The 19037-nt window shown below is 43.4% G+C and overlaps 1 protein-coding gene and 1 long non-coding RNA gene across 4 annotated transcripts in view; one reads left to right on the top strand and one right to left on the bottom strand.

The window, feature by feature from the left end:
- Window positions 1-9637, top strand: part of DARS2 (aspartyl-tRNA synthetase 2, mitochondrial) — a 30442-nt gene extending 20805 nt beyond the window's left edge. Inside the window, exons 10-17 of one of the 2 annotated variants that reach the window (XR_014565545.1) lie at window positions 2-181; window positions 1038-1145; window positions 4084-4146; window positions 5358-5510; window positions 6684-6902; window positions 7943-8053; window positions 8413-8757; window positions 8824-9637. Coding sequence is in view for 1 of the 2 variants with exons in the window: in XM_083743860.1 (XP_083599986.1) it covers window positions 2-181; window positions 1038-1145; window positions 4084-4146; window positions 5358-5510; window positions 6684-6902; window positions 7943-8053; window positions 8413-8488; window positions 9380-9567 (1098 nt within the window). In the remaining variant the exon portion in view is untranslated. The remainder of the gene's footprint in view (window position 1; window positions 182-1037; window positions 1146-4083; window positions 4147-5357; window positions 5511-6683; window positions 6903-7942; window positions 8054-8412; window positions 8758-8823) is intronic. The other variant, XM_083743860.1, reaches the window with a different exon arrangement.
- Window positions 9638-11755: 2118 nt separating this feature from the next.
- On the bottom strand, window positions 11756-18816 carry LOC310846876. Of its 2 annotated transcripts, XR_014565567.1 has the most exons (11): window positions 18762-18816; window positions 17220-17252; window positions 16941-16983; window positions 16148-16234; window positions 15434-15489; window positions 14951-14999; window positions 14279-14325; window positions 13459-13508; window positions 13029-13122; window positions 12530-12566; window positions 11756-12338 (listed from the first exon to the last, which is right to left on the bottom strand). It is a non-coding gene; the product is annotated as an uncharacterized lncRNA (long non-coding RNA). The 2 variants fall into 2 exon arrangements; XR_014565568.1 differs by lacking the exon at window positions 15434-15489 and having other exon boundaries at window positions 18762-18815.
- Between the last annotated feature and the right edge of the window lie 221 nt (window positions 18817-19037).

Raw genomic sequence — 19037 nt, 5'->3', positions numbered from 1 at the left:
GATTGATATTGAGATGTCATTTGCAGACCAAGCTGGGATTCAGGCTTTAATTGAGGGCTTGCTGCAGTATTCCTGGCCTGAGGAGAAGGGACACATCACAATACCTTTTCCATCCATTACCTATGATGATGCTCTGGCCACCTATGGAAGCGATAAGCCAGACACTCGCTTTGAAATGAAGGTGTGTTCTGGAAACTCAGTCCTGTTCAGGAGAGTTGGGTATGATAGTTACTTATGTTTTAATCAAATTTCTTAACCATCCTTTACTATATAGCTTTATGTAACTGTAAGGAAAGATACACAGGCTGTAGCCTACTGCTTTCCTTAGTTGGTGGTAAACCTGCTCTAAGCAACAAGTGCAAATGCCTTTTCAAAATTGTATTAAATGATCATTGTTTCTGTATGTGGACGGAAAGCACAACAAGAGTGAGCATCTGAGCCACATAAAAGCAAATCGTCTTTTTAGTTCCTACAGTATCCCAAGGTCAACTTGGTGAGGTGCATCATTGAACTGTGGCCCACGAAAATGTAGCACCACAATAAAAAATTGTTGTCTTTAAAGGGCCAGAAGACAATTTTTGCAGCAGTGTTCAAATCAACAGTGTGGCCAGGTGGGAGACCATTATTTGGCTAAACTTGTTTTGGGGGGCAGTTTAGGCATAGGCTGCTATCTACACCCCCCTTCAAGTACTGCAACAGATTAACATGGTTAGAACTTGAGTCATGTAAGGAAGAATTATTCCAAAACTTCTGTTATGATTTACTGTGGAGGGGTGCAGCAAAGAGTAGCTCTAGAAAGATTACAAAGACTTTTACTAATGTTGTGACTTGTGCAAAAATTGACAACTGGCATGCAGAAGTAATGGGGGTGGAGAAATGAGAAGCTCTTGGTGGCCAAAGTGTGTGTACACATCCACCAATATCCCTGCCGGTCGCCTGTTTTTGCAGCGCTTGAAGGTGGTGGTTCAGCAGGCTATCTCTCTTATGTGTCATGTGCTGCCTTAACAACCCTCCAACTTCTTACTTCTAATGCTCAGATCATTGATGTCACTGATGTGTTCAGGAACACAGAAGTTGGAGTTCTGCAGAAATCTCTCAGTGAGCCCCGGGCCACCGTCAGAGCCATTTGCATTCCGCAGGGAGCGGTGAGTAGTTCTGCTCTCATTTCCAAATGTTGTTTGGAATGTTGCTCTTTATATACCATCCATACAAAAGTGTTCTTGACTCTTCCCCTGCGCAGAGATCAGTAACAGTAGAACCATCTGACTTTTAGGAGACATCTGAAGGCAGCCCTGGGAAGTTTTTAAGGATTGATGTTTTTATTATGTTTTTAGATATAAGCAACCCAGAGTGGCTGGGGAAACCCAGCTGGATGGGCGGGGTATTATTTATTTATTTATTTATTTATTTATTTATTTATAGACTGGATGAAAAGTGAACAGAACTCAAAACACTATTTAAAATATCTATGATGGGAGATATATTATTCTTAAACATTTTTATAGATACAGTGGTGCCCCGCAAGACAGAAAACCCGCAAGACGAAAGGGTTTTCCGTTTGCGAGTTGCTTCGCAAGACGAATTTCCCTATGGGCTTGCTTCGCAAGAAGAAAGCCCATAGGGAAATCTCCTGGGACCTCTTTTAAATGCTGGCGGTGGGGAGCAGAGCCTTTCCCCCCCCTCCGGCCTTCAGAAGAGGTCCAGGAAGGCCGGCGGGGACCAAAAGGCTTTGCTCCCCACCGCCAGCATTTTAAAAGCGGTCTGGGATAGCAGGGAAGCGCTTCCCGCTATCCCGGACGGCTTTTGAAGGCAGGCGGGGGGGAGCAAAGACTTTCGCCCCCCGCCGGCCTTCAGAAGAGGTCCTGGATCACTTCTGAAGGCCGGCGGGGGGCAAAAGTCTTTGCTCCCCCCCGCCTGCCTTCCCAGGGGCTTTAAAATCGCCCCAGGACAGCGGAGAAGTCCGTTGTCCGGGGTGATTTTAAAATGCTGGCGGGCGGCAGCGAAGGCTTCGCTGCCGCCCGCCAGCATTTTAAAAAACCCCGGGACAGCAGAGGACTTCTCCGCTGTCCGGGGCGATCTTAAAATGCTGGGGGTGGGAAGAAAAGCCCTTGTTCCCCCCCCCCCCCCAGCCTTCAGAAGAGGTCGGGGGACAGACTGTCCCCGGACCTGGTCTGAAGGCGGTTTCCATAGGAACGCATTGATTGATTTTCAATGCATTCGAGAGCCAGTGTGGTGTGGTGGTTAAGAGTGGTAGTCTCGTAATCCTGGGTAACCGGGTTCGCGTCTCCGCTCCTCCACATGCAGCTGCTGGGTGACCCTGGGCCAGTCACACTTCCTTGAAGTCTCTCAGCCCCACTCACCTCACAGAGTGTTTGTTGTGGGGGAGGAAGGGAAAGGAGAATGTTAGCTGCTTTGAGACTCCTTAAAGGGAGTGAAAGGCCGGATATCAAATCCAAACTCTTCTTCTTCTTCTTCATTCCTATGGGAAACCGTGCTTCGCAAGACGAAAAACTCGCAAGACGAAAAAACTTGCGGAACAAATTAATTTCGTCTTGCGAGGCACCACTGTATTGCAGTGCTTTCTTGTGAATTGCTTTATGGCGTATACCGGGGATGTCCAACCGGTTGACCGTGATCGACAGGTCGATCCCCGGTTGGTAGCGGTCGATTGCAGGCTCGTTTTCCTCCACGGGGGGAAAGGAGCATCCGGACCCGCCCCTTCGCTCTGTCCTTTATTCGCACACGATTTTAAGAAGGAAAGGCGGAGTTAACGCTCGCGGGTTTACTACTTGTTCAGCGATTTATGGTGCATACGGTCATATCAATCACAAGTCTTTACTTATGGAAAAAGAGGGTGTGGAATGATCCTATCTTCAACCAAACCGTCCTCCAAGGAGCCCAGGATAGTGCATATGTATTGTTGTTTGTTGAGCCTATTTATACCCCACATTCCAATGGGAGTGCTCAAAGTTGCTTACAATGTAGTTGGGTTTTTTAAAAAGTATATCTACAGTAATGATTTACATGGTCTATATGATGTTATACTCATAGCAAACCAAAAATGTAGACTTTGCTGCCTAGTAGACATGGTAATTAACCCAGAGCCACCTGATGGCTGAATTGAGGCCTCAGTAAGTCCTACACCAGGGGAGAACCTGTGGCCCTATGTTATGACAGGGCAAGGTAGGCATCTAGTGGTCTACTTGGGAGCCCTTGGAATTTGGTGTTTGGCGTGTGTCACTTGGCTGTGTCACTGTTACACTTTCATATAGTGGGGAGGTTGAACACAGCGCAGTTCTTCCGATAATGGAGAAACTTTCTTAACAGTTTAAATTTGCAGGAACTCAGGGCAAATACAGGGCTTTCAAATACCGTATTTTTTGCTCTATAAGACTCACTTTTTCTCTCCTAAAAAGTAAGGGGAAATGTGTGTGCGTCTTATGGAGCAAATGCAGGCTGCACAGCTATCGCTGAAGCCAGAACAGCAAGAGGGATTGCTGTGCAGCGATCCCTCTTGCTGTTCTGGCTTCTGGGATTCATTTTTTCCCTTGTTTTCCTCCTCCAAAAACTAGGTGCGTCTTATGCTCTGGTGCGTCTTATGGAGCGAAAAAAATATGCTACTTGCCTTTTTTCTCTCATGTTGATGGTGCCTGAGACCTCTCTCAGGTACCATCAACATGAGAGAAAAAAGGCAAGTATTCATTAAACCTGGGCACATTACATATAATTTTTGCACTGTCATGGCTGTGCCTAAGCATTGCCAAAACTTTCTTTGCCAGGAATTACTATATTCATTACAAGTTTACTTTCATTGCGTTTTGTTGTTGTTCTCTTTTAGTTTTCGTTCAGCTATCTTCCTTTGTATTCTGCATATTGCTTTTGTAAGGTAATTGATTCCTTGTAAAAGTGTAACATGGGGAGTTTTAAAATACAGTGTGAAAAAGTTTAATAGAATATGGAGCGATAACCATGACCACTCAGCATAATTTTAGGAAAAAACAGATAAAGGTAATAATAATGCCCTTCAGAGTATATAGGCTTAATTGAATGATCTGTTCTTCTCTGTTGTTATCTTTTATTTAGAAACATCTTCAGAATAAAGATTTGGAGTCATTAAATGAATTGGCAAAATCCCAGTTTAACCAGGTAAGGCACAGAAACTTCTACTTCCATCAGTACAGTGGTACCTCTGGATACGAACGGGATCTGTTCCGGATCCCCGTTCGCATCCTGAAGTGAATGTAACCCGCGCATGCACAGGGCGCGATTCGTCACTTCCGCGCATGCGTGTGATGTCATTTTGACAGTCTGCGCATGCACAAGCAGTGAAACCTGGAAGTAACACGTTCCGTTATTTCAAGGTCACCACGGAGCGCAACCCGAAAGCGCTCAACCTGAAGCATATTTAACCCGAGGTACGGCTGTAATTTCTTCTAAACTGCGTGAGATGTGATGTTGCTCAGCTCTCATTCCTTTCAGTGAGGCTGGAGCAGGAGGAACTTCCCATGAATTGATTGTTCATCCGCTGGTGTTAATTTGAAAAGAGAAGATAAGAGAGCTGAATGTAAACAATACATGAGAACAAGATCAAAATTAAGTGAGAACAAGATCAAAATTAGCTCTGACAGGTCTGTCCAGGACTACTGGCCATAAGTGATCATATTTGATGGTTTTGATCCCTGGATGCTGGGGATGAGGAACGTGGAATGAGTATTGCCATCATGCTCTGCTCTGCAAGAAGTAACTGGTTGGAGATAGAATGCTGCACCCAAATCTGACCCAGAAAGGCATTTGTTAGTGTTTGCAGTCTTTGCATTAAACTGTACAATGCTGTGAGAATAAAAATATTCAAACATTATTAGACCATGCATCTTGGTCACCAACCACAGAACAAAACTGAGCACCTGAGGTGCATAAGGAGCTGCGTAGCTGAGTGTGGAGTTGTGTAGCAGGATTTCAGAGCTATTTTCCTGTGTCTTTGCTCATGGGAAATAGAGTATCTGAAATTTATCAGGTAACCCTTGGGGTTTGAAGTATTCTGGGGAGTTGGATTGAGCTGTGCCAGGCCTTTCCACACTACAATGGTAACTGCTTTAGAATTATGCTTACCATTTGTGTCTCCTATTCTTCAGTTTGCTCCCTACCTTGCCTCCTTTCAGTGCTTTGTTCAGGAATATGGTCATTCTTTTGCAGAAATCCCTCAAGCAAATGATGGCTATATAAAATTGGGTTGGTTTTTTTTTATTATTAAACCTTTGTCAGTTGTGTTCATTGCTGACATGGATTTGGCCTACTTGTATCTACTTGCTTTTTCAGGAACTGCCTAAGTTTCCCTTCTGCCCTTCTCTCCTAAACAGGGAATATTGCACTTCATTTTGAGGTCTGATGGCAGCATGAAGTTCGCACTTGGTAAGTTCCTGAATGAAGATCAAAAACTGGAGCTTGTCAGAGCAGTTCAGGCCAATGTGGATGACGTCGTGTTGCTGGCAGCTGGAGAGCATGGGAAAGTGGTAAACAGAATATTTGACTTTGTAACTTATAAAGTACCACTATATGCCTTGGCAGCTAAGAAGATCAGGAGAAAAGAACTAGATAAAATAGCGGTCAATTGCAAAGGTGATTTGGACATTTAAGCTGGCACATTCTACATGAGAACCCCCTGCTTTTCTATCGTATGCAACAAATAATTTTTAGGAGAAGTGATTGTGGTTTACTGTATCTCCAGTGCCTGATGTTTTTATGATTTTTATGCTTATTGTTGCTTTTCTTTTTGTTCTCATTGTGAATGATGCCATGGCCTTTGGCTAGTGCAATAAAGTTTATTATGATGATGGTAAGGAGAAGATTGGGTCCCCAAGTCTTTTGTTGTTCTCATCAGCACAATTACTGTTAGGTTTCTGCTTGATCAGCTATTTCAGGTCAGCAGAAGATTTGGCAGGCCCACCTCCTTGGTGGTGTTTAGACAGCAACTGAAGGCTGTTCAGTTCTGATGTACCTATTGCATAACCACTTTCACGTTTTCCCACTCCCCTTTTGTAAATCTGTTTTATGTGCAGTTTTCCATTAGTATGTTAAAACAAATTATTGTTTAAGGAGTGTGTTAGACACCTTGGAATGGAAAGGCAGGATATAAAATATTTTAACTCCTCAAAGCTGAACATAGCCTAAGTACCATATATGATGACTTCCACAACCTTAACAGCTCTCCAGCTGTGTTTAGGCTGATGAGTGGAAAGTTGCTTATTCCTACTCTGTTGTAAGACTTTTAAAACCTTGACTAATTCCCCCAGATCATTTGGGAGGTCAGAATGTTTCCCATTTCTCTCATAGAGCCAAAGGATGGCTTTATAGCTGAGGCACTCCTTATAAAACAGAGACCATATGTTATATCCCAATGTAATGTAGTTTTGAGAATTTTTAAAGTAGGAAGTACAAACTCATTGTCAGATAACTTGGATGCAAGATGGCTAAATAGTAGCTGTTTTATATTAGAAAGTGTTTTCTACCTTTTTTGATGTTTGAAGAAATGTAAGTTTAATCCAAGAAGTTTTAAGTGAAGCATGCAATCCACTAAATTTTATCTGCCTCTGTTATTCACTAAATAAAATAAAGTGTAGAATATGATTGTTGTCGCCTTAAGCTAGTCTTTATCTCTCTGCCCCCCCCCCCCCGGTTCTTTTTAGTGTTCTACATTGGGAAAGTTGCGCCTGGAGGCTGCTGATCTTCTGGAAGCAAGAGGCCAGTCCCTTCGCAACCCCTCTGCCTTTCATTTCCTATGGGTGGTGGATTTCCCCCTTTTCCTCCGGAAAGAAGAAAACCCCAGGCAATTGGAGTCAGCTCACCATCCCTTCACTGCCCCCCACCCCTCTGATGAGCACCTCCTCTATACAGATCCTGCCAAGGTGACTTGGTGCCTTTTTGGTTTTTTTGTTTAGTATATTCAAAGAAGCCGTGCAGGGTTAGAAAAGGAAAGGCAAAACAGCCTTGGAGGATTGTTCCACTCCCTTGAGCAGATTTCTGTCTCTGATGGAGCTGGTATTCACCATAGTTCAAAGCATTTTTATTGCAGCTAGTTTTCAATAGCTAACATTAAGTTGGTTTTACTTTTGCCGTTGGTACATTCCAGCCCATTTTTCTTTCAATGAGATATGTCCCCAACTAGGACAGGTGGATCCATAACTTCCTGAATCGCTAAATAATTCTGTCTTACCTGGATTTATTGATTCCATCCAGGCACTCAGGAACTTCATTGCACAGTGGTGAGCTTTCACCCCCAAATCTCCAGAAGATCTTACCAAGCAGTTTCCTGTATTGATTACATAGTGTGCAGCATAGGAATTTGTAAGCCCAACACCCAAGAAGCCAAATAGTAATCCTTGCCAGCGCACCCCCTTTTGGAATCTACCTACAAGATAGGAGCAAGAACACTACTGTTGAGAGGTTTGTAAATGGAAAACTCAGGTGCTTCCTGAGAAGCATGGAGAGATACAAGGAAACCAGAGATGCGTCAGCCTCACAGCTGAAGGAAAATAGAGGTGGCATCATGCACTGATGATTTATAGGATTTATTTTAATGACCTGCGCTTTCAACCCATTAATTGCAGTGGCCTGTTGTAATTCACTGGTTTTTAACTTTTGCTGGATAATGTTTTTACAATTTAAAAATTGGTTTTTAATAGATGTTTGTTTTCATAAACCTTGTGTTTTGAGCAGTAGTAGTCTAGAAATGTAGCAGCAGTGGTAGAACTGGGGAAATGTAAAAGTGTGTGATACTGTGGAATTACCACTTACTTAGGTCTTTGGACCCCCAATTTCAATCTACCCTGTCTCTAAGCAAATTACCACCTAGTTCAATAGCACTCTCAGGAGAGATTGTATTTCACACAGATGCAAAGAGTACAAAGAAAAGTATATAGTCAAATTCTCTTTCTGTTCTTGCCAGGTCCGCGGCCAGCACTATGATCTGGTGCTTAATGGTAATGAGATTGGAGGTGGCTCCATTCGAATACACAGCGCAAAGCTGCAGCGTTTCATTCTTGAGACAGTGCTGAAGGTAATAGCAAAAGTGATTCTGCATATTATTTAAAACATTCAATCATACACTGCTCCTCATCCTATTGGATTTCACAGCGAGTTTCAACCAATATATGATGGTATCAACCAGCTAGTCTGCGTGCTTAGTTGTTGCACAATGGTTCTTGTTCGGCAGCAGCCTGCTTCATCAGAAGAGGGAGAAGAGGACTATGCAGATTGCAGCTCACAAGTGAATTCCCTGTGTTTCACACTTAGACTGAGAAAATCTGAGCTGAACCACACATGCTCACGGAAGGGGGGGGAGCAGGGATTAGAAAGCAGGTTTACCAAATCTGGCCCTTTAAGTCATGCTGGTTATTAATACTTGCTTTTTTCTAGGAGGACACAGAGCTGCTTTCTCATCTGCTAGAAGCACTGGACAGTGGCGCCCCTCCCCATGGAGGAATAGCATTAGGTCAGTATCTGCTTTTACTTGAATCACAATTAACACTGACCATCAACACTAATATTACTTTCCATTGGTACATTACACATACCCTGATGCTGGAGTGACTAAACTAACAGTTCCTGAATTAATCTAGCCTTCCACCCCTGCCCCAGTTGCAGTCCCTAAGAAAAACATGTTTGGATGAGCAGCATTTGTGGCAATCTGATTTCGCTGTGGGTTATTTTATTACCTGGGCACGTGTGTGTGTGTGTGTGCGTGCACGCACACACATCAAAGTCATCTAGCAGAACTAGCCATAAAATTTTAAATAGAACAAAGGTCCATTTATTGCAGCTCCTTAGCAGTTCAGAAAAGGATGTCGCCATTTTAACGCAAAACAGTGTATTATACATGCAAGGTACTCTTTTTTTAAAAAAAAGTCTGATTGCAGATTCTACACCTTGGGAAAATTAGCACATAATCCAAGTGCTCTAGATCAGCACATTGCTGCAAAAGCCCTCAGTCATTTAATCTGCACCTCAAATATGTTTGCTAGTTAGACTCCAAGTGCAAGCAAAACCACTTTCTGAATCTCCTGAATAGAACTGCAGCCAACAGCCATCCTGGAAGGGAAAGCCCTCACACAAAGAACAATGAAAACAATATCTACATATGTTAATCCACACTTCCAGTCTGTTTGAAACAAACAGTTCCAAATGTGCTCCAAATGATCTGGTGACAAAATCAAACATTATTATACTCGAGTCATTTTATTTAGCATTATCGTTTGCATGCCCAATATATATTGGTCATGGAAAGGTTTTGGTGCTATGGAAGAATGGCCTCACAGCCAGACTAATCTTTCCAATGCCCTTTGAAATTTGATGCTGCCACTAATATTCAGTGTCTGTCTTTCAGGACTTGACAGGCTGATTTGCCTTCTAGTAGGAGCTGCAAGTATCCGAGATGTCATTGCCTTCCCCAAATCGTTCAAGGGAAGAGACCTGATGTGCAATTCTCCAGATTACATTGCCCCAGAAGAGCTTGAACCATACCATGTCAAGATTGCAGAGCCCATGCCAGGAGTGAAAATGAAAAGTAACTGACTACTGTACATGACAGAAATGAAGAGTAAAACATCCAGTGGTGGACCCATTGGATTTTTGGAACTGTTAAGATGGTCTCCGGTACTTACTTTTGATGGGAAAATGGGAGTGCTTCACACTCTCAGAAGTGTTTAGGAAGCTATTTTTCTAATTACTTTTAGATCCCACCTCAAGGTGCCATACATGAGTACTCACCTTTTATCCTCAAAATACTGTGAGGCAGGCTCAGCTGCTTCAGTAGCAAGACAATGGGGGGGGGGGGTGTAAGTAGGGCATCAGAACATAATAAACCATAATAAACTGCTAGATCTCGCCCAGCGCAACTTTTTAGAATAATTAGGTCATTACAACTCTAAAGGAACAGCCAAATTTAAATACGAATTTGACCCACAGGTGTGAGGCATTTGCAAGCTTTTTTGCGGAGAGTCTTGCTGCTCCGCTGTGATCTCCCTTCCAATTTGGATACAGTAACCGAATTGGAGGCTTCTCGACTGTCCTCAGGTCCAGTATTGGACCACTTCAATCGGATACCCCCTGCCAATGTAGACAGATTTCTCCGAGCTGCCCCCTTGACCCGTGCCCGTCATGGCTGATTAGAGCGTGTCCAGACGAGGTGCAGGCCCCCTGAGTGAGATTATCAATCAGTCCCTTGGCCCGGGGACTTTCCCAGGGGAGTTGAAGTAAGCAGTGGTGTGTCTGCTCTTAAAAAAAAAAATCTATAGATCCTTTAGATCTATCCAATTACTACCTGGTTTCAAATCTTCTGTACCTGGGTAAGGTAATTGAGTGAGTGGTTGCTGAACATCTTGGATGTTCTGGATGAAACATGGGCTCTGGATGCATTTCAGTCCGGCTTTCGCCCTGATTATGAGACTCAGACGGCTTTGGTCGCCCTAACAGATGATTTCCAGACAGCTGGGCCGAGGCTGGTCGGGACTGTTGATTCTCTTAGATCTGTCAGCAGCCTTCAACGTGGTTGATCACCAACTTCTGGACCACCGCCTTGCCAGCGGGGACAGAGGGTGGCACTAGGGAGTTGTTGCCACAGCACGCCTTGGTGTGTGGAGTCCCGCAGGGCACAATCCTTTCCCTGATGCTTTTTATTATCTTTATGCACCCCCTTGCCCAAATTGTCTGGAGCTTTGGGCTGGGTTGTCATAAATACGCTGACACTCAGCTTTCTGTTGATGGACAGCCACACTGACTGGGCTCCGGACACACTGACCAGCTGTGGCTGGATGGCTGCGTGGGAGCCAGTTGAAGTTCAATCCTTCAAAGACAGGGGTCCTCTGGGTGGGTCAGGACGCCAACTCTCATCTCTTATGAGGGCTGTTAGTGCCAGCACCTCTTGTAAAGTGTGGGTGTAACCTACGCCTCCCTTTCCATGGAGGTGCAAGTTGCAGCCACAGCAAAAGTGCCATTTTTCCATCTCTGCCGTATTAAGCAGTTGGTCCCTTCCTTTCTCACCCTGATCTGGCCTGGCCAGTGATCCATGCAGTCACCTCCAGGCTTGATTATTGTAACTTGCTCTACGCAGGGCTGCCCTTGAAGCTGGTCCTTGCAGAGGGATCATATTCATCCAGTGCTTTACCAGCTGCACTGGCTCGGTGGAGTACAGGGTTAGGTTTAAGGTGCTGGTTTTGACCTTTAAAGCCCTTCACTGCCTAGGATCCTTGTAACTACCTCCTGGTATGCCCCACAGAGGACCTCAAGGTCCACAAATGCCATTTTGCAGGTCACAAGGTGGTTAGATTGGTCTCAGCTAGGGCCAAGGTTTGGACCCAGTCTGACCCTTATGGTCCTGATTTATCGGCTATTTTAAAATGAGGCTGCATTTATCCCGTATTTTAAATTGGTGCCCCCCCTTCACCCCTATTATATTTTTTACTGTAATTTTATCGCGTTAGCCACAAAATTTATTATAGTGAACAAAATCAGGTGAGTGGGAAAGGAGACAGGGCTTTCCTTCATCTGTGCATTAAGAAAAACCTCAGAAGAGGTCTAATAGAAGAGGGGAAAAGGTGACAGAATTAACTTTGAGAAAAGCACAAGGGTAATCTAGTCCAGCCCCTGGCAACAGAGCAAACTTCTCTATGTATGGTTTACCATCAAGAAATGGAATCTCATTGCCATTCAGCAACTCTGCCTATGTTTATACAACTCTGATAAAAAGAAGCAGATTCAGTTCTGAGGTTGGATTAAATCCTTTATTGATTATATGTATATACCACCCTTCATCCAAGGAATACAGGGGAGCTTACAATATAGAAACACCCCCCCAAACAAAAGAAACGTTTATAAGCCACCCCACATCCAAACAGGTGAGATCTTCAGACCACCTTGGCATATAAGGGGGCCATTATTCCCCCACCCCCTATAACTTGGCCTTCTCATGAAATCCTAGGGTAGATGGCTCAGGTTTTTTAAAAAAGCAATAGAAGTATAAGCACAATCACCACAGACATCCACAGATTAGCATTGAATAATTACTTCCCAATGACAGTTGTGGCTATGCTACTCCTATCCAAAAATGGATAGCTTTACTGAAAACTTGCTGCTGCCTAAACAGTTTCTCCCATCTCTTTGAATAAACTGTTAGGTATGAGGATGCAGCACATGCTCGGCATTTTCATTTTGACTCAAACATCTGAAGAATCTACATCTATTGTAACCAAAGCTTATATTGAACATCCAGATGTCACAGAATTTACATTCGGGTTCTTCCACTATTTTAAGTTGAATGTCTTCTGGGTAAGGCTGCAACTTCACATCTAGGATGAAGAAGAAAGGGTGTCAAGCCAGTGCATTCCACATAAAACAGCTGCACATACCAGCAAATGAACAGATCAGACCTTGATATTTTCCATCATGTAGTCAGAGAGAGAGTTCAAGGTTATGTTTATCATCATATATCCATTCCCACATCACCATATAGCATTTGATACATAAGATAGATACCTACCTTTCACATACAATTGTTAGTTCAAGATGTTCACCACCTACATTTGAAAGAGATATATATAAAAGGGTAAGGAATATGCCTTAAACACAGAATGGACAAAACCACTAAATGATTTGGAATAATCAAGTTGCCCAAGTTTCTGAATCAACCCGTTCTGCAGATGGACTTTTCTATTATTTCACTGCAGTAATCATTAACTCCACAGAAACAGGCTGTGTTGTTACATTTAAAGTTTTACAATAGAATCTGTACATGCAATACAAGTGAAGGCCAAAAAAGGGACTTGTATACTTGTGGTCTGAAGCGAGATACATCAGATAGGAGCGAAAGACAGTTGCAGTTCTTCACCACAGTTCAGTCTGCTGAACTATGTTATCATCACTGTATCAGCTCATTCTTGCCATTCTTCTCCAGTCCCTTACATACTTTTACTACCTCAGGGGAACATTTAGGTCCAGTTTTTGAATATATATTTCTAACATAACCAATGCATGCTTACCAGCTTAAAATGTTGTGTTCGTTTCCCCCCAATCCAGAGCGTGTAGCACTTGCATCACACAGGCAGAGGTCTCCAGAACATTCACCAGTTTAATCTGTAATGAAAGTTATATCTCATGTGCACCCAAGCAGCAATGCACTAAAAGGCAGCACCATTTCTGTACTGTTTCAGTGCAAATTCTCTTCACTTCTTTTCAGAGAGATTCCCATTGGTTTATACAATTTCATCATCAACAGTACAAATATACCGTGTGTGTGTGTTGAGCAAAAATCTCAGCAGATGCAGTATTTGATTAACACTTAGTTGGGCCCTGGTCAACAGCTTGCAGTTCCCTACCACCTCTATCATTTACACTTGATTTATACCGTTGGCAGTGGGTGGGCCATGGGAAGGGTTCTTAACAGTGATACATGCCATTTTTACAGCTTACCAGTGTATTGTGAAGCTCAGGCCGCTCCTCTCCATCAGTTTCCACTGTGTCTAAAAAAAAAGAGAAGATATTTGCCATAGTTTAAACATCAGTTTATATATCAGACCAAAGGCAAAGTTCTCATTGTGAGCCAACCCAAGTTTTTGAGTGTACTCTTACACAAAGGAGATGCCTATTAAGAAGTGCACATTCCCACTGCTGTAGAAACTTCTTTGATTCAGATGTTTAGTCTTAGGTAGTCAGTGGCCCTTATTCTGATTGCCCCTGCCAAGAACCTAGCAAGCTTTGCTGTTATCTGCTCCATTTAGTCTGATAGGAGAAAGGACAGTAGGCAGTAGTTGTGCACCCTGGAATGGTCAGTACGAGAGGGGTGATGATCTCATTCCTTAGGTCTTTGTAAAGAGTGCAAGTCTTGGGTAAGTCATGGTACTATGACATGCCAAGTGCCACTGGCATGTCTCTGCTCAGCTACATTGTCCACCCCCCGAAAAAAAAAGCCTCAGCGCACAATTGTCAGAAATATTTTCTGTCCACTACTCTTAGAACATCATTGGCTTTTTCCAGGCAGAGCCTGACTTAATTTGTGGTGTGAATTTCAAAAGGAATGAAAAACGCAAAATACGAAAGCTGCCTTGTATGAACTCAGCCCATTGAGCCATCTAACCTAGAAGCTTTCCAGTCTCCTATAAGCTGGACACCAAGAACTGAACCCGAGACCTTCTGCATGCAGTTACGTGCTCTCCTCTGCACTACAGCCCCTCCCCCAAAGCAGAACACAAGCCTATGGCATCAGATTTCAAAACTATTGTAATTTACTAACCTCTTTCAGCAGATAACTCAAAACTGGAGACTCCTCAACCATTTGGACTTTAAAGAGAAAGAAACATTTGTTAAGTTGCAACAGAGGATCTTATTACAGGGAACCAGCTTGGCTTGGCTCTGGAAAACGTTAAACTCATTATTTTGGCAACTTCTGCTTTAAGACTTGACTGGTAACCCCTTCCCACAGGGAACTGTCCAAAGTCAAGCAGAACTGTATTGGCCAGAACCAAATGTTGGCATGGGTGGATTACAAACACAAAGGAACCTGTAACTTCTTATAACAGCATGTTCTATTAATGAGAAACTAGAAAGTCATTTGTATTTCTATAAGTTTCCTAACTAATGACCACAGAACAATGTAACCTCAGTATATAGAACGGTATGTTGTTAATTTCATGAGCAGTCATTTGGCGGAATCTATTATCATCACTGGTTACATGTGTGGTCTAGTACTGAGCAAGCTATGAAACATGCCTAAAGTTATATAAACAATTAAAAATCACCCAAATTAAAACCCCTATTACCACCGTATCTGGAAGATCTAACAGGGAATTGTTGACAAGCAGCCCATACTAATCCCCACATTATTGCTTGATCCTTCCAAAACATTTGCCGATGTTACTGCAATGCTGAACAAATTTCATCAGGTAGATGTCCTATAGTAACTTACCATTATCAGGAATGTAACTCTAAGGAGATCTTCAAAGTCGCCTTACAACCTAGAAAGAAAGTTTTCTTTAAGACAGCCCAGAGAAAGCTAGCTGCTAAACAGGAAGATGCAAGCAGATGCCCAAGTCAGGTAGAGCTAATTACAAATCTCCATTATTTAAGTCAGCTTCATTGGTTCTCATCACACAGGCTGCTTGCATTATATACTGCACATTATAAAAATTCACCTTCACTGATATAACTAGAAGACATTGTTCAATGTTATACCCAAGATGCTTTGGCACCTCCTAGGCAGGCTGCCTGAGCAGTATTTATAATTGTGCTAGGAATAAATGGGACCCATATTTCAAATGTATAGTCCAATAGCATTGGACCATTCTTGAAGAACTTCATAGCCTCTCTAAGCAAGTTTTATCACACTGCTCAACAAATATTGCAGTGAGGCTGAACTGACTGACGAATCACTTCCCAGTAACTAACCCACCTTTTTTTGCTTCAGAACTCAAGTCTCGTACTTCAATACAGCCGCATTACGGAGGCCTATAAAAGTGACAATAAGTGATTTTAGTCTTGAACCCAGCTTCACTCCTTTTTAGAACTACAATGAACCACTGTATCAGTGTTGATTCAATTATCCTCATATGGATCAGCGACCTGATTCAGCATCATATACAGCAGATTTAATGTCTACATATAACCTAATGACTACAGCATTGGCAACAACATAGAATGGCTGCTTTGAAGCCTCTGGAGAACAAAGGCCGGACAGGACACAAACTACCCAACAAATCCCAACACTATTTAGAAAAGCAAAGAATGTACTGGAAAATTCTCATATGCCTGGGGATAAATAATACTTTGGATCAATACAACCACAGTGGACCAAACACTAAGGGCTACTGAAATCTCCAGTCTCTTCTTATTGCTGCAATTCATGCAGACCTGAGATTTAAGATGATTTAATACAGGATTTAAAGTGTGTTATGAGTATTTTAAGAAGTTCAAAGACTGATATAATCTGACCCATTACAGCATAATGCAACCAACTGTGCTTGGTAATAATATAACGGAGTGGGGAGAAACAGAAAACTTTTGGGCAGCCTAAGCATGCTGCTGTTGTTCATGAGAGGTGCCTGGCCAATGCTCAAAATTCCCTTTCTGCCATAACTACACATTCAAATATTTCCATGAAACATACCTGTTTGGCCATGCTAAGGAGCTGGGTGGAAATTTATAGTATAGAAGCAACTAGGCCATATTGCAGCATACAGTGCAAATGCAGACCCTGCAAGAAAATTTTAATCCTGTTACAATTTATGACCTTAATAGTCAAAATCCTCTTTTGCCTAACACTTTCACACTGTTAACGGCATTAGTTTGACTAGTTGCCTCAGTAGACATCTGTAGTTTTTAACTAGATAATATGCATTGAGCTAAAAACGTTCCATGTTTTTCCCCCCAAGTAGCAAATAGGCATATTTCTCATTGGCAAGCAAAGAATGTTGATGTTTGGCATTACGTACAGAAACTATACCAATGATAGTACCATCAAAATAACGAGGATGCATCAGATAGGAGCGAAAGACATCTGCATTCATCACAGATTATCTGCTGAACTATGCTTTCATCACACACATCCTTCAATTGCAATAGAAAAACCAAAGCTGCATTTAATGCTGTTAGCTAGCTCAATTTAAGACTACGCCCTTTAAAACTACTACAGTCGTAACTTGGGTTACAGATGCTTTAGGTTGCATTTTTTTCGAGTTGCGGATGCACCAACACCCGGAAGTACCGGAAAGGGTTACTTCCAGGTTTTGGCGGTCACACATGCACAGAAACGCCAAATCGCAACCCGTGCGTGTGCAGACACAGCGCTGCGGGTTGCAAAGATCACATTCGCAACCCGAGCGTCCACTGTATATTAAACTCCCAGGAAAAGCTGGTAGAGGCTTTTATACAGATTACTTGATCTTCTGTAGGACACTTACCCAAACACCTTCCTTCTGTAAGTAGCAAACCATTTCTAAAACCCTGTAAGGAAACAGCAAATGTTACAAAACCTTTAAAAACAATTTAGATATCCCTTAAAAAATGTTCAGTGCCTCAGTTTCAATTATAGGTGGTTGAGCATTCTCATCATTCTAATCAAGAGTAGCAAATAAGTGTCATCATTATGGCACAAAGTTAGTTCTCATTTAAGCAAGCTATATATTGCATTCTGAAACAGCCTAAACAGTTTTCTTTTAATCCAAAACAGAAAATGTTACCTCTGCAAATAGTATTGTCTTCACCTTCTGAGCCTATAAGGAAGCACACAAAAAATTATGTTAGACCTCTCAGAAGTTAAAATGCTTCTAAAAACAAGTGGGTCCCCTAACAACCTGGTATTTGACTGGGAATGCAAATCAGCAACCACCCTGCCATTGACCTGAAATAGCATTTCAGCCCAACATACAACACAGAAATCTAAGCAACACAAGGCTACAGCAGCAAAAGGGTTTTTAAATATATGTGGCAAACATTGTAGGGCTCTTGTAAACCACGCAAAGCGTAAACCCTGGCCTGCAATATTCAGTAAGGCACATTAGAGCTGCCATAAATTAACCTGCAATATAGGAGTATCTGAGTTGCACTAATAGGGCTATTTTAAAATGCCTCATTGAATATACCCAGGTCCTAATCCTGCTCAGAGATGTTGGTATTCATCATGCTCTCAGATGTCCCTACCAACATCATTTATCATCATGTGCAGGTACAGTGAAGGAAAGCTCATCTTCACAAGGAAATTACTTTGTTAAAAATATGCCATGTGCTTCCTTTGGTGCAGCTCACTTTACTTTTGTGAAAAGACTTGACTTGCTACAATGGTTTCCACTACCAGACTCCAAATAAGGATTCCCCAGCGAGATTTATTTTACATCAACTGTCCAAGTTATTAGTCTAGAAAATATACTTAGGGCAGGTGGAGAATTACTAGCCTGCAAGGGGTGGGGGCTCCATTCAATTAATTTCAATGCTAGGTATAGAGGAAGGACAGAACATTTGCCATTTCTGCGAAGCAGTGCGGCGCAGTGGTTAAAGGGGCAGACTAGCCCCCCTGATCTTGGGCCAGTCACTCCCAGTCCGTCCAGCCTGCCTCACAAGGTTGTTGCGGGCATTCAATTGGCGGGGGGGGGGGCGCACTATGCACGCGGCCTTGAGGTCGGGGGTGGGGGCTAAGGAAAGATATAAATGCAAGAAATAACAATTCCTTAGCTATTCCAGAGGTGCAATACCCGTTCACCATCAAAATCAAGGTATTTCTGAGGTCTATTCGGCCCTCGTGGGAAACTGATCTGAGTTAATGCTAAAGAAGCCCAGGGCGAAGTTAAGGCATTGCCAGAACTACGTTAAAAGCCGCCATCTGCCCCACCGAAGTCGACCCCCCCCTGCGATTCGGGCTCCCGACGTGCAGATTTCATTCCCTCCAACGGTTCTGCATTTCGTTTGCTACTCCTAAGAAGGGCCTCGCTCGTCTGTTTCCCCCGGTAGGCAAATGCCTCTGCTTAGTCATTTTAAAACTAGTATTTAGGCAGTCGCTCCTGCCTTTCCCCCCTCCTCCTCCTAATGCGAGAGCTGAGGGCCATTCTAGAGACGAGGCCAGGCCCGAGCAGCCGAGGGGGCCTTCTGCGGCCATCCGCCTCCATCCAGCGCCACCCCGAGCCATCCGCGGGGGACGACACTTCCTAGGCAACCCGCGCGCTCCATAAAACCCAACTGTAGTGGAATGGCTGAGAAAGGAAGAATAGCGAAGAAACCCGAACACTCACCATGGTCCCCAAAAGAGAGCAGAGCGCGAGCAATGGCGACCTAGCAAAGAGAGAGCAACGTGTGGGCCTCTCTCTTTATATAGGCACGCAGGCCCCGCCCTCCCTTCGATCACGTGAGGGCGCGAGGCTTTATTTGCATGGCCCCGCCCCGCCCCCAGGGGCGAAGAGGAAAAGATCTCGGTCCCGCCTCCCCAAGTCCCCCCACCAATCCGGCGCCGCCCCCGGGCCCCCTCCCCATGGCGGGCTCGCGCCTCTGGGCGGGGCTGCCTGACGAGA

This window comes from Podarcis gaigeae (assembly GCF_964106915.1).
Source record: "Podarcis gaigeae genome assembly, chromosome: 6".
NCBI lineage: Eukaryota > Metazoa > Chordata > Lepidosauria > Squamata > Lacertidae > Podarcis > Podarcis gaigeae.
The sequence above is the reverse complement of the archived record's forward strand: the minus strand, read 5'-3'. Positions and strand labels throughout refer to the sequence as shown.